Source organism: Lissotriton helveticus, chromosome 2_1, assembly GCF_964261635.1.
Source record: "Lissotriton helveticus chromosome 2_1, aLisHel1.1, whole genome shotgun sequence".
NCBI classification, from domain to species: domain Eukaryota; kingdom Metazoa; phylum Chordata; class Amphibia; order Caudata; family Salamandridae; genus Lissotriton; species Lissotriton helveticus.
In genome coordinates this window covers 995,769,403-995,785,049 of record NC_136059.1, presented here as the reverse complement: position 1 = coordinate 995,785,049, position 15,647 = coordinate 995,769,403, and the positions used below count along the sequence as shown (strand labels likewise).

At 39.7% G+C, this 15,647-nt stretch overlaps 1 protein-coding gene across 1 annotated transcript in view; it reads left to right on the top strand.

Moving 5' to 3' along the window:
• CEMIP2 (cell migration inducing hyaluronidase 2) overlaps positions 1–15,647 on the top strand; it is a 360,647-nt gene that overhangs the window by 337,669 nt on the left and 7,331 nt on the right. Inside the window, exons 22-23 of the mRNA XM_078675757.1 lie at positions 7,057–7,205; positions 9,561–9,667. Of these exons, the coding sequence (XP_078531883.1) occupies positions 7,057–7,205; positions 9,561–9,667 (256 nt within the window). The remainder of the gene's footprint in view (positions 1–7,056; positions 7,206–9,560; positions 9,668–15,647) is intronic.

Below are 15,647 nucleotides of genomic sequence, written 5' to 3'. Positions count from 1 at the left end.
CTCAAGCTGACAACTTAAGCTGAACATTACTGCAATGTGGTCAAAAATAGGATTTTTATGAAATCGTCACTCATTTTGAAGAGCTGGGAAGAGGCAGTCATTCTGGCATACTGGGTTATTGACAATTATGGGTACCTTTGCTGTGTCTTGAAAACGTAACTCAATGCAGGTGATGCGTAAGTTGAGTTGAGGAACACTAAAACACATTTATCACAGTTGAAATAAAAATGGGATTGTCAAGCAAGAGTTATTTTGTATTAAATTACACCAATTTAATAATAAATAAAATATATAAATAAATTTAGAGTAACAAAATAGCAACCAAGCAATGAAGAAAGCCAAATTGAATAATTAGAAGACACTGAGTGTTATGCAAGTTAAGAAACCACGAAGATACATTTAGCTACTACTACAAAGTCTGCTGATTTACTGAGATGTGGGTACCTCGTGACCTGGGGTTCCTTGTAACTTCGTCAATGGCTCCACAGTGAGGTGGGACAATATAGGCAATGATATGGGGTAGACAGCAGTTTGTCCCGTAGGGACAACTGATCTGTGAGCTGACATGTTCTAGAGCACTTAGGAAGACAAAGCAGGATGTTTTGAGCTGATAAAACAAGTATGGAAATGATTGTCTTAATCTACTTTTGCCCTCCAGCGTACCGAGGCAACTTGACAACTCTTGTCCACACCTCCTGGTGTCAAGATGTTGAGCAAGGAGGTGTGATCCATGCAGATAACGACTCTCACACCCAATATATATGTTTTGAAATACTCTGCACTCCATGCTGCCACTATTGCCTCTCTCTCAATAACCTAATAGTTCCTCTCAGTTTTTATTAAAGAGCAGGAGGCAAAAGAGACAGTCTTTTCCTTGCTGACATAAAACTGAGAAAGTACTGCTGCAATTCTTGATGCATTATCGTCTACAGTAATTATTGTGCTCTTGTTGACATCAAAAGGGGCCAAGATGCCTCCCTGAACTTTGGCCTTTATGTTTGTCTTGAAAGCCTTTTGTTGTTGTTCATGCCAAGAGAACACCACCCCCTTCCTCAACTGACTCTCAAGTCTTCTGTCTTCTCTGCAAAGCCTTACACAAATCTAACATAGCATTCAATCTGACTTGTGAAGAACCTAAGCTGTTACTTATCTAAAGGAGCAACAGCATTCACAATGGAACTAACCAGATCAGCTTTTGGTCTGTCCCCTGTAACCGATGTAGAGTCCCCTAAGTACCATCTCCCCAAGCAGCTTGCAGGGTTCTTTCCACAGTTTTATACCCACCCTGCATACACTATCCAATGCCCTTCTTGGTGCCATATTGTGTTCATCACCCGACCGCCAACCATCAGAATATTGCCTTGGAATAAAAAAACTTCTATAAGTCTTTCAGCACCTCGGTCATCATAATACGCTGAAAGACACAAGCGGCAAATGCTAGGCCAAAGGAACAGCAGATGAATTGGAAAATACTCTCCAGGGTTATAAAAGCTGTAATTGCTTTGGAGTTGGTATATAGTAGAATGCCATTTTTTTAAATTAATTAATGGTTTTATTGACGGAAACAAACATACCAAAATGTCACAAAATACCCATTACCAGTGTTGACTACACCTTGATATATACACACGTTTTTGACGGTGATCATCATAGGACAATACATGTCTAAGCGCCAAAAAGGAGAGAAGTTAATATTAATGAATCCACAGCATGTAATAGGCTATTGTATTTTGCTTCTAAGAAGATACATTTGGTATTTGCGAAGTCTGGAGTGCCTGGCCCATACTGAGGCCTATTAAAAATATAGCCATTTTTAAAAACGAACTAGTCCGCAAAATGGATCAAAATAAAAGAAGATGTAGTCAACCAAAGAAAAGCAAAAAGAGCATCAACCAAAAAAATAAGAAACATAGAGTCAATGTTATACGTATTCGTAGACTACCCATTGCACGTGTATATGAATATCCGGGCAACCAGTTGACGCAGGACGACTATAGTTGTCTATTCGCTGATCAGTCGATAGGCAAGTCTGTGTACTCTCTTGGTGGAACATTCTACCTTCTTCGTGAGGAAAGCAAATTCGGTAGGTACTACAATGGGAGTTCTAAGCTTTGTATCACATACACACCCTGGCATGCAGGTCATAACCCATACAAGTCAAGAGCCTGTGAAGAGGAAAAGAGAAAAGGAAAGGATGAAAAAGGAAGGAGTGAATTCAGTCATTCCGAGACAGTGCTGGGTATTTCCACAGATCGAACGTGGATTACAGTGCAACACTATGGTAGCACATATGTGAGAGGAGAAGAGGTAATTGATTTAATTGATAGGTATTTAAAGGTTACAATCCCTGTCACGTGTTAGGGTGGGCACTGGGAGACTATCAATTTTAAGGCCCATTCCTGCAAGGTCACCCCCCTCCCCTCCCCCCAAGTGTATACCTAAACGCCACACTCGCACATTGGGATTCCAAACATCCAGAATTAACAGATGTGGAAGTTGGACCAGCCCTGACGCGGGTTGTGTTCATTAACATTAACCAAGGCGCTACATCTTCGTTTTGACTCGTTCATTTTACAACGTTTTTAAACTGATAAACAACGTCGCTGTAACTAGTAAGCCAGTGGTAACATCGGTTTATGAATAAACAGACTGCCCTGATGAAGTCTAATTGCATAGACTGCTGTAAATAGACGAAACACGTGTTGGCTAGTGATCTGAAGAGATGTTTGAGACTTGTAAAGAACATTAAAGAAGAAGACTGACACCGAGTTTGGAATACGTTATTTTACTCAATTACTGTTTTGTACACGATTCAGTTATGCTCGGGATATATTGTGTATAAAATTGTATATGTGGTGTTTCACTACATTGTTTATGACGCTAGATAGACGTCACTATTATCCCTGGTAGCAGCTTTAATAATTATCTTTGTACTTTTGACAATTGAGCGCAAGTTGGAAACCCTCTATCTATCCGTTTGGTTATAATTTTGTATACCATATGGGCTGCTGACAATAAACTGAGCCCAAACATTTAAAGATACTCCCCCCTTACACTGTAATTTATTGATAATCCATTCATATGAGGCTGTCGTAGACATTTCTACTAAGCATTGATCATGAGTAGGTAGCTGAGCCAGTCACCAATGTCTTAATATTCAAATCCTGACAGCAGTGAAGGTAGTCCCCAATGAGCATCTCATGTGGCATGTAAGGGATGGTAAGTCAGTCACATGATGCAACATAATCTTTTTTTCTTAGTTAGGGTTTAGGGTACTTCTATGTAAGGTGTTCTCAGTCATGTTCCATTACCTGGATATTGCTCAGCAGCCACATAGAATGTGCGTAGCATTCAGGTAGGCCACGCCCTCCACTATTTCAAATTATTTAAAATTACTACCACAAACACGTGGTGTCCTCTACCAGTCCTGTGGTGTTTACGAAAATATTATATTTAATTCTCTTTTCTCTTACTCACCCTTGTCTAGATTCCCCACTACTTTATTCAATTCAATCTCTGTATACTCAGTCTGTAGGAGCCCTTGTCACTTATCATCCAGTTGTTCCAGAAGGGCCGCTGATATATCAACCAGTTATAGAACTCTGTGGTCACCCCTTTGAAGTATAGCACTATGGGAGATGCCTGGTGGTCCCAAGGGGACCTCTCCAATCTCCTTCTAAGGTAGTGTTTCAGCTCTATATATTTCCATTTGTGTTTATGGGATTGCTGAATTTCCTCCTGCACCACATCAAAGGTTTCAAGTTCCTCTCCCATTATCAACTGATCCACCATGGCTATTTTCGTCCTACTTCATGCTTCTAAAACACGCCTACTCTCCACGCAAATGCTGGTGTGTTCTACTTAACTCAGCTCTAACGCTGTTGTGTTGAGAAAAAAAAGCTGTTTTGTCACCATTTAGGACATAGATTTAAACTACACGGTCCACTCTGGTGTCAATTAGACGACGACTTCAAAGGAGAAATCCTGTTTTGCATCATCGGGATGCCATTCTTTTGGCACACTCCCCACCTCTATGAAGGGCAGTTGCCGGGTAGATTTACCAGAAGCCATGATACCTCAGTTCTACCCAGTATGATGAGGATATTGAAAAATTAGACAAAAGGTCCCCCAGAAAAGGGAAGAACAATTGAGGTTGGGGGTCACCCAGCCTCTGTGCCATTAAAGCAGCATATGCAAATTCTCAGTTCTTTGTATGGACCCGAACAAAGCAAGTGGCTACGCAGGATGCAGTTTCTGTGGCTTTATAGTCCAATATCAGCCCTTCAGCTGGTAAAGCCCCCACAAAGTTATTGGGTTATTTTTCTAGCCCCCGCACTGTGCTCACAAGAGACTGCAAACTCCTTACTCTTTTAGGTACGTCTAAAGAGTGAATGAGCCATCCTGGAAAGAACAGTGCGTGGCAATGAGATATGCCCTGCACCCCTTCTGCCATCCATACAGCAATGCAGTTCAGTTATAGATACCAGTCTCAGACTTAGTAGGCTGCTGAGTTCACAAAAATAGTAACCAGGGCATGTGCCTTATGGGTATTACTGTCCTTCTCTCGGGCACACCCTCATCAGCTGCCAATTCTTCACTAAGTCCTCAATTTCCTTATTTGTTCATGATAGGGCCACACCAGGCATACACTATTGCCAGTAATGTAAGTATTTCGGTGAAGGTGTGCGGTAATACAGCAGCACAGGTGTCAATATCAGGACTAGACTCCATCTGAAAGGGCCTAAGGAATAGGAGGAAGCTTCAAAGAACCAAACATATAATCAGCAGGTCCCTACCTAACCCCCATGGGAATTACTCTGCCTGCCCTGCTCGTGCCTTCTTCCACTGCCAAACCAGCTCCCTGTTTTCAGTTTTCCCCTTGATAAGGCTGCTGGCCACTTACTCATTCCCAGCTCAAGCGCAGATGTGCTGTGCAGTTAGTCGCACTACTCAGGTCTGTGGCCTAGATTATAGGTCCACAGGAAGAGGCATTTCTCATAGGTGTTCCTCCAATGTTTTCAGAAGCAGACACTGCGGATTTAAAATGCCCGGTTCACAGGCTGCGGTCACTCAAGGGTTCTGTCTCTAGCAAATGCATGCTGAGACACCTAGTGCTGTGACCATATAGGTAGCTCTTCCTCGTGCATTCCTCCACTGCTGAGTCTGCTGTCAGTTTTCAATTTTTATTCTCCCCTTTTGATAAGGCCACTAACACCACCTACCTTGTCCCCAATTAGGCGCAAACATGCAGTGCAACTACTTGCGTCTCTCTACGGTCTGCAACCTAGTTATAGCTCCAGTGTGAGAGGTGTTGCTCGCATGCGTCTCTTTGCGACTTCCAGAAAGGGATGTTGCTGGTTTGAAATGCCCCATTCATGGGCTGCAAGAGTTTATGGGTTCTGTACCCAACAGATGCATGCTGCCGAACCAAACTGAACTGGGATGGTGCAGTGAGCTAAAAAACTGTGATGGATCAAGCCCTGATCTTTTGACTGGGTAGGAGTGTTCTGCTTAATTCAGATACTCTGTCCATCACCACCCCCCTTTTTTAACCAAATACAGCACATAAGGGCTGCTCCTCCTCAAAGGCTACCGAAGCTTCGCCCAGAAGCAGCCATCTTCCTCTGTGACCTCATGCAGTTGAACCTCTTGATAAGCACTTCTCAAGTCCAGCTTAAGAAGTACTTAGCATCCCCCCAGCGACACCACGGCCATCTCGTTGATCTTTCGGAGGAGAAAACACTCCATGTAGATATTTAAACACTGTAAGTCCACACAAAACCTTAGACTCCGATCTGCATTTTGGTAACTATAACTGGGAAAGGCCACTTTGAGGCTTTCACAGGTTCAGTGACCCCATATAAAGTAATCTGTTTATACACAGACATACTCTCCTAATGACAATGTTTTGCTTGTACCCTTTTATAGTTCTCAGTATGCTTTGGAAGGCGCTTTTAAAATTGAACAGTATCTTATTCATGTCACTAACAACCATAACCTGATCAGGTGCTCTTGCCTGTCATCCTGCCTGTGTCATGGTCGGATCTACAGCATTTTTTTCAACTTACGGATGGAATGAGAGGCAAGCTACTTTATCTAGACAAGAGACCTGTGGTTTTTCCTAGAGGTCAGCTGGATCCCAAGTGTCTGAAGTAGAAAAGCACTGCATGAAAGATGTATATAATGCCAAACACTAGGCATTCTGGCAAGGCTTCAAACTACACACTTAATGCATTTCTTCTCATCATAAAGCCTCTGAAGATCAGAACTGTATTTCAACTGGCTTAATGTTATAAAAGAAAACAAGGCACCAGTCTACAACAAAGACTGCTCTAAGTAGTGTATTGCTACGGAATGTGACTTGCAATTGAATGTGGGAGACCATTATGATTGGTTTCATTATAATATCCTTTGTTACAGAGTACGTATTTAAATAGCTATCAGTCAAACAAAATTACTCGCATGAAATGGTCTTTGTGTGAAAAGTCTGAAATGGCAAAGCTCTTTGAAGCAAGTAATAAAAAGTGTTATATCAAGAAAGGTAAACAAATTTAACTTAAAGCAGTGGAAAGTAAAATCGATATTGAACAGTGTAAGGGGATTAAAGGAGATCAAGCAAACGTCTAGTGAGCATGCAGCAAATATACTGATCAGTTCAAGCAACCTATACATTATAGATATTATTAATGACATTGTAGATAAATAGACAGTATTGTTCCTATAACTGACTGCAGAGTGTAGAATTAGCTGAATGTTGATTTTGTAGCTAGGAAATTACCACTTTCTAAATTTACCTAATGTACCGTGGATTTATTACAGTGAATAGAACATGTGTTTTTTATGTAACCCCAAAGATTCTGGAATATATCTACTTGTGTGAGAAGCATAGAGCTTTACTGGTTGCTTCTCTTTCGACGTGACAGCATTTATTTTGCAGTGCTTTAAAGTGTTGAAACCTTTTAGATGGTTTACATATGCTGCAGTTTGTGTTGTACTAAATTGTGATGAAGTCTACTGTGTCAGTAAATGTTTCTTGTTCTCTACTTGCTATTTCAGGTTGGAAACAAAAAATATCCATTACATCAAATAGGTGTATTGCTGGTTATCACTGATGCGTGTACTGGAACAGTGAGATTCAATACATCTTTTCCTAAAGCAAATATGGGAGTTTTGGAAACCCATTTAAAGACCAAAGTTCAGCCCAGGTATATTAGATATGTTGAATGTTATTTATTTTAAAGAAATATCTATGGCTATGTTTGTGGGCATGTGAAAAGAGACCGCCTTGGTAGTTTCAGCTCCAATAGTAAAGTAATGCTTGTCTTCAATGGTGATTACACTTTCCATTTAGAAGGTGTTTTGCATTGGTTAAGTTGCAGTGGAATGGATGGACACCATTTTGCCATGCATAGGACATTTTATCACTTGCGCACCACTGCAGCACAAATCAGCACGGCAGTAGCAGCCAGTATTATGCATCTACGATGGAATTGTGAACGGTTTGCAGCGATTATAGAGAGGGCACCCTTATAAATAGAAAAATAGATGGGTGTACGAGTGGAAATCCTGAAAATAAAATACATACATTAAAAAAGAGCTGCACAGGAAGGAGGTGGGATCCGAAAATAAATATCCTGCTTGTCCCCTCCACCCTTCATAATGCTCTGCTGGTAATCACACCACATGTAGCCATAAATGTAGAGAAAATGTGAAGTGACACATTGCACAGGAAAAAAGGAAGGTGAAAAACAATAGGTAGAGCACTCGCTGTGCAGCAAACACTGGCACAAAACGGCAACAGTAAATGTTGCGCTGTGAAATATCCTACTACCGTTATTGCTTCGTGTAGTCTATGAAATAGAGGGACTATTTCATAAAGCTGTTTGCACACCTCACTAAAGCGTAAGCGCACAAATAGTAGAATTTACAAATGTAAACTATATGTTCTCAAATTTGTTCACTCTTGAGTATTCACATGTGAGATTACTCCACCAAGGGGTAATTTTACACAAACACAGACCAATTTGTGGGTTTTCCCGAGTGAAGTCAGCTGCAGCAGCTGGTAAACAAAATCGTGTGTGTGAGTATGCACAAATCATTTGCATGTAGCACAGATTTCATGGTACGAAAGGGGAGAGAATACTTACAAAGTCAGCGAGGATGTATCAAAAGGGATTTTTCCATGACCAGACATTTTTACCGTATGGAGAATACTGTTTAGAAAGTGCAAATGCACTTATACTTAACATTTGCCAATTCAGAAAAATACCCCTGCTAATTTCCTAATGCATAAATTTCTGTTTTGAAGCCTGTAACTGTTACAGCTTCTCAGGTCTAATCCTCCAAATCTCTGTGTTTTCCTAGAAAGTCAAAATGTGTGTCAAATTCGAATTTCTGACTTTTGTTGCGATTCAAGCTGATAGCTACGGCATTAAACCTTTTTTGCGTATTAAGTAAAGAACTCAGGTTAACTTCATTAGGGTTTTTAATTGTCCTGAAACACCTCATTCACTCACTAAAATATTCCTAATAAAATCCCACTATTGCTAAAAAGCATTCATGGCTTATTGCAGCATCATTGTTTGGGTCATGACTATTAGTTTGGTAAAATAAATTGCATAAAATGCAAAAAAATATTTTGTGGTTAATAAATCCCCAAAATGGGAACGGCAGCGATAGATGGCTCACTTTCATAGCATACATTATTGACATAACAAAGATTGATCAGTGCAAATTTAACATTGCTTTTATTAAATAGGGTTCTGAAATGAAAAAAGTTTGGGAAATGCTGAAAATGTAACTTGTATTGTAGGATAATAGAGGCTACTGATTAAATCCCCTAAACAGTTAGACACAAATATGCATAAAATCCAGCTGGAGGATGCTTATACTCAAGTTCTTTTTTAGGTACATAACATTTCTTTCAGTGTCACATATGTAAATATTGTTTTGGAACTAAGGGTTAGCAATGTTAATACAGGCTATGGTACTGTTCTTGAGTCTCCACTGAGGTCACTCAAGAATTTCATTTGACAGTTTAGCACCATTTCCCTATGATAAACACCATTAGATTTTTTTTCTGAGGTCTCTTTTGCTTGTGGGTGAGCGCGAGATATGTTCAGTATAATCGTTTGGTCACTGCTCTGATATTTAAATGACATACAATTCTAATTTAATTTGAGTAAAGAATATTTGATACATTGGAGTTCTTTAACTATTGAGGAAACAAGAACTTAAATGTTGTGGTTGACATTATCCTTTTAACAGAGGATCCTTTCTCTCCTGCAACTTGCCTAGACCTTATACTGCCTGTGTGTATGAGCTGTAATGTTTTGTAGTATTACAGATAGCAAGTAGTACTATTATGCCTACTCCCAGCCTCTCATTTTTCAGACCTCCATAACATGAAATTATGTTGGTTTCTGTTTCTATTACAAACCCTATATTCTTTTACTTGTTTGAGTAGTGTATGGTCGCCTAAAATGTACGGAATGTAATATTGAATGACTATCCTGCATTGTTCGAGTTTACTCTCAATTTACTGTTTAATGTTTCCCCAGTTCAATAGTTCTCTTAGTCACAAGAGGGGAACTAGGAAGTATTGATGGGATCTCAGAAGCATTAGTTTCTCTGGGAACAGCCAAGAAAGCCTATCTTCAAAACAAAGGTTCGTAATCATTTGGTTATGCTAAACTTTAACTTGTTGATTTCTTTAGACTGTACGATGAAAGCAGCTGTTTTAAAAGATGGTTTTTGCCTGAAGATGATTTGTTTGGTGTCCAAATCTGCTCTCTGGTACTTAGAAATGCTGAGAAACGCTTTTTAGAGACTCTGATCATTATGTCACGTAGCCAGGGCCTGTTATGAAATTTAAACTTTAACATTTTGACTTCTACTTTATTTTCTGTTTCAGTTTACTATAGCTCTTGAAATATAAATGGTTGACTTTGAGTGTGTTCATACTTGTGTAAAGTCATATTAGATATTTACAATGCTACAAATATGCACCTATACGGACCACACGTAATGATTTTTATAGTACCATATTGTACAATCCGCAGTAAAATAAAAAAGCCATAATTTAGTCTTGTATTATATCTGCCTTTCATCAAATTTGTGTTAATGCCACTTTTCAGGAATGTTCAATTGCTTCATCAGGACAACACATGTTCATTTTAAGTTCTAATTTAGAAATTTTTAGTGGTGGGGGCAAATAGAACATGACATCCAGGTGAGAATTCTTTAATCCTCTTCACACTTTTAGCTCTCAAATCTCTTCTTACATCTCTCTCTCTTTCTCTCTTTCTCTCTCGCGATATATATATATGTGTGTATATATGTATGTGTGTGTGTATATATGTGTATATATATATATATATATAAAGCTCCTGTACACCAATAACACGAGTCACTCTAATGGCGGGTGCTGTAAACGCGGCGGTGTCCCGCGATACAAATAGTAGCTCCAAATCCTCTGAAAAATACCCAGCCGGGCCAGACAGAAGAATACAGCACTCTCGAGATTTAGGTAGCTTAACAGCACAAATTTATTCTTTAAACAAACGCGTTTTGGGAGAAAGTTCCCTTCGTCAGTGTTTACATCACAGCGTTTTTCGCGGCATCATTTTATAATTGCATTCTGGGTGGTCATAATAAAAATAGGACCAATGTGGTTTACATTTTTACGCGCCATATTTGAATGTGCAATACATACAATTGGAAGGAAATGTTTCATAAGATCCTCCCCCATATAGCAAATCAAGCCATAAATTGCCAAAGCAAACAGTATTCAACCATCATTACTTGTCATAAGTACATATCGCCGTGAATCGGCAAAGAATGCGTTTAAACCCCTCATGATCACTATTTTCACATTCTTCTGTATATAATTGTGCCAAGACGTGATGTTCATATCCTTAGAACATCATATTTAACGGACAAAATCGTTCGAATATCCTGTTGTCATTATCATCCAATCTTGCCGTGTATCGGCAATTGCAGCCCAATGGACCGCAAAGAGCTCTAGGAACAATTATAAATTAACAGAAAATAACAAAAACCATGTTACCCACCCAGAAGTCTCGATATCTCATCTCTCACATTTTTTCAAAAACTCATTGAATTATCACCATCTTTCAAAATTCATTTACAAAACTTTTTACAGAACTTTTATATCCTTCCATCCGATCATGATTAATAGTTTCCAACCCTTGCAAATAATGTTTCATCATTCTCCAGTAATACAACACAGGGTTCAGGCTAAGTGTGATGCCATTTCTTCCCCCATGTTTAATCCTCCCGGTGCCTTAGTTTCTAGATCGATGATGTACCTGGATTCTAATCTCCTGAGGGTCTGTAGTCTATTTCCGCCCCGTGGACTTTCAGGAACACAGTCTAAGCAAAAGAACCTAAGAAGGTCCCTATTGCTACCATGTTTGATCGCAAAATGACGGGCAACCGGATAAGACAAGTCTTTGTTCGCGATTGCCCGCATGTGCTCTAATACCCTGCGTTTTACTGGATTAATAGTACTGCCAACATATCTCAGTTGGCAGGGACACATTAAACAGTAAACTGCATGATCGGTATGGCAGGACATAAATTTGTTTATTTTCCTGTCCCCCTTGCTACCTCGTACTCCGTAGGCCAAGGTTCGTTTGCTGTTTGTACAGGCTTTGCATTTCCCACATGGGAAAAAACCCTTAGCATCTTTCAGTGTGCCCTTCGTTTTCAGTACTGGCTTCAGATGACTCTGAACTATATGATCTCTCAAGGACCTCGCCTTCCTAAATGTTATAAGTGGCGTCCCTGGGATGTCTGGTCCAACAATCTGATCTGTTTTTAAAATCTGCCAGTGTTTGGTCATGATAGACCTTAACTTTGAGGAGTTTGAGGAGTAAGTGGTGATCATGCGAAATTTTCCATTCGTATCTGGGCGCACCCTCTTTTCAAAAAGGGACTTCGGGGACATTTTCCTTACTTTATTTAGTGTATCGTATAGGAGAGTATCTTTATAACCCCTCTCAGAGAATCTTTCTATGCTCTCATTCGCAGCTCTTTCAAAGTCTTCATCCTGAGTACAATTGCGTTTTAATCTTAACAGTTCCCCGTAGGGGATACTGTTAATAAGTTTTTTTGGGTGGCTGCTTGAGGCGTGTAAAACACTATTTCCCGCTGTGGGCTTTCGATGTAGTGATGTGCAGATTTGACCATTTTTCACTATTACCTCAAGGTCCAGATAGTTGACCTTTTCCTGGCTCACCTCTCCTGTAAATTTTAGATTGCAGTTGTTCTTATTCAACAATTGTATGTACTCTTTCGCCTCTGCCACAGGCCCATCCCATACCAGGAACAGGTCATCGATATACCAGCTCCAGGCTATCAATTTACTGCTCCATATGGCATTTTTAGGGGCCCAGGCTACCTGCTCCTCCCACCAGCCAACGAAAAGATTTGCATAGCTGGGGGCGAAGCAGGAGCCCATTGCCGTACCAGTTAGTTGTTTATACATGTCATCCTGAAATAGAAACAGATTATTTATATATTGTTGTGATCAAGTCCGGGTTCCCCGGACGAAACGCGTCATGCCGCCATCCCCATTGATGGAATAAAGCACTTTATTTTTCTGTGAAATCCTTGGTTTGTGGTCTGTACCTGGCTGTACCTGGCTGTGTCCGTTGCTGTTGCTGTTCGGCGTTCCAGGATTGTGGATTCCTATATATATATATATATATATATATATGTATAATTTTTTTATATGTAGAACTTAATAGTTGAACAAGAGTAAGGATTCATTTATACAGGAAATAAGAAAAAGCAAAAAATTAGAAGAACTATTTTGCAAAAATAGTAGGATTAATATGTGAAAAAAGGGCATGTGCTGTATCTATGCCTTACGTTTTGTAAAAAAAAAAAGTGCAGTGAAGTATAATAAATGAGAACCGACATGAAATATTGTGTCTGAAATATTATGGTAATTTTGTTGTTTTCGTCTGGTGAGTGTTTCCCTCAAGCCCATAAGTCAGAGGAGTTCCTTCGTTATGCTAATGGGTGTAAAATAAAAATCAACATGTAGTTGCACAAATGTAGGCATTAATTGTAATTCTGCTAAAAAATACCATCTCACTGCAATACAATGATACTGTTAATATTTAAAAAAAAGACTTCTTTATGCCAAATATCATAATGCTTTTGAACAACACCAATGCTGCACTTTGCAACTAAGCTAAGTGCTTGTATAAGTAAATCTAATAAACAAATTCAATAAGTTGAAACTCTTAAAAGAGGTTCACCTGTCTTCCCTCTCTTTTTGTGTTGAAAAAACAAGCTTTTGTAGTACTATTTGAACAAATTTTGTTGCTTCTTCTATGAGAGCTGCAAAAACAACAGCTGATGGACAGAATGCAGAACAATATCATACATTCACCTCAGTACAGAGACACCGGAGCCTAAATCCATAGTTTTTTTGCTCACCATGCCATTCCAGTTTGAACCCAGCCATATGCAAATCAGTCTTGATCCCGTGCCTCATGGGAACAGTCCAGTCCGAACTGCCACGCAAGGTCCTCCCTGGACTGGAAACAAGCATCCTAGAACCGGTTTTAGGGTTTCACCCCTCATCAGCCAGGATAGCTTGATTCCAGTGGCATGGAGAGCACGGGACCCACGTGTGGGCATACCCATCCCACTCGGAGTGACAAATACAAAAACAACAGCTGATGGACAGAATGCAGAACAATGTCATACATTCACCCCAGTACAGAGATCTGGGCCTAAATCCATCGTTTTTTTGCTCACCATGCCATTCCAGTTTGAACCCAGCCATATGCAAATCAGTCTTGACCCTGTGCCTCGTGGGAACAGTCCAGCCGGAACTTTGCCACTGGATTCAAGCTAGCTTGGCTGATGACGGCTGATTAGCCTGAAACCGGTCCCAGGATGCTTGTTTCCAGTCCAGGGAAGACATGGCTCTGCAGTTCGGGCTGGACTGTTCCCATGAGGCACAGGGTCAGACTGATTCGCATATGACCATGTCTGAACTGGGATGGCAGAGTGAGCTAAAGAATGATGATGGCTTAAACCCACATCAGTTGACTGGGGGTGAGTGCTTGCAATATTCAACACTCCATCCATCACCCCCTTTGGTTTTGCTTTCTTCCATGAGAGCAGCAGCATATTTAAATACCCTCAACTGTATGACAACGATTATTGTAAAATGTCCTTTGAACCTCAATTCAAAGTTTTTGTCAACATTTTTGATTATTTTTTTCACATGGTTTCTAAAACCACCCCCTAAATTGGAAGCCTCTGTGGATCCTGATACAATAAGCTATGTTTGTCTTCCTAAACCTATCCAACTGCAATCTAATATGCCTCCTGAAAAATTAGAACAAATTAATTGTATAGCAAGTCCTTAAGATGTTTCTCATAGACCTAGGAAGTCCCTCTGAAAAGTAACCTGCTTTGGTTTTCAGGTCGATTGTCACTTGACCGACAGGTCCTTGGAATGATTTGCTACTTCCCCTTCACAGAATGAAATTCCCAATTTGTTATTAAAGGGTTCTCTACTTTTTTTACATTTGAATATGTGATATTCTTAATTTCTGATTAGCTTTGTATTGTTTTTTATTCCTCGTGAAATATTTCTGTAACTGATGTTGTATATTTATAGTTGTGTAGACCGTCCAAATGTGTTTTTTTGTTTGATATCAAGAGCCATACTTAAACAGAAATTATTTTGCACTGGCTGTTAAAAATAGTGAATTAAACCAAAACATTACCAAAAGACCTTAAACGGTTTCAGTGCACATCTTCATTGAATTTCCTTCCAATAACAATTGCATTTCTGTACAGTGAAAACAATTATTTCCTGATACAATAGATCAAAATTACTAATTCCACATTTTCTCCACTGAAGAAATACAGCCTTGCCCCATCTTTAATCCTTAGCCATTGTCAAGTAGTCCCACCCTGATTACTGGTTAATGAATTATTTGCTCTCCTCATTTGATGGAGTCCTTTTTACATTGAATCACATATTACATATTTACAAAACAACGTGTCACTGTCTTAGCTGCAGTCATCCAAATCTGGGATTTAATTTCTTTCAGTATTTCATGTTTTGATCTGCCTTAGTTCCCCAAACCAGTCTCTTCCTGAGCCATGGAGGAAAACTTCCAAATTCCTTCTGTCTCCTTCACTACATTAACTCGTGTAAATCATTTGCTACTTCAAATACTAAGACTGAGTAGTTTAGACAGCGGTGGAGCACCATTAGTCATACAAATGCAGCTACTATCAATTTTCCCTTATTGAATTCTCTGAAATAGTTTGTCTCAGTCTCAATATCTTTCGCCAAGATGCCGTTATAATATAGTCTGTAGACGACACAATACACGTAAGTTAGACCGGGACTTACTAAGCAGTTACATGGATGACCTTTGACTTGAAAGTCTCATTCATAGAGAGTAATGTGAATCCCACATACTTGATGCTGACCTGTAGCAGGCTTTTGTGAAACTATCTACCCACGATTCTTCGCTTGGAGCACCAACCTCTATTTCATCCTGTGACTGAATGGTCACACCAAGGTAGATGCATGCTTAAATAATGTTGAGCTTTCAGTGCTGGATGCACCACCAGAATTT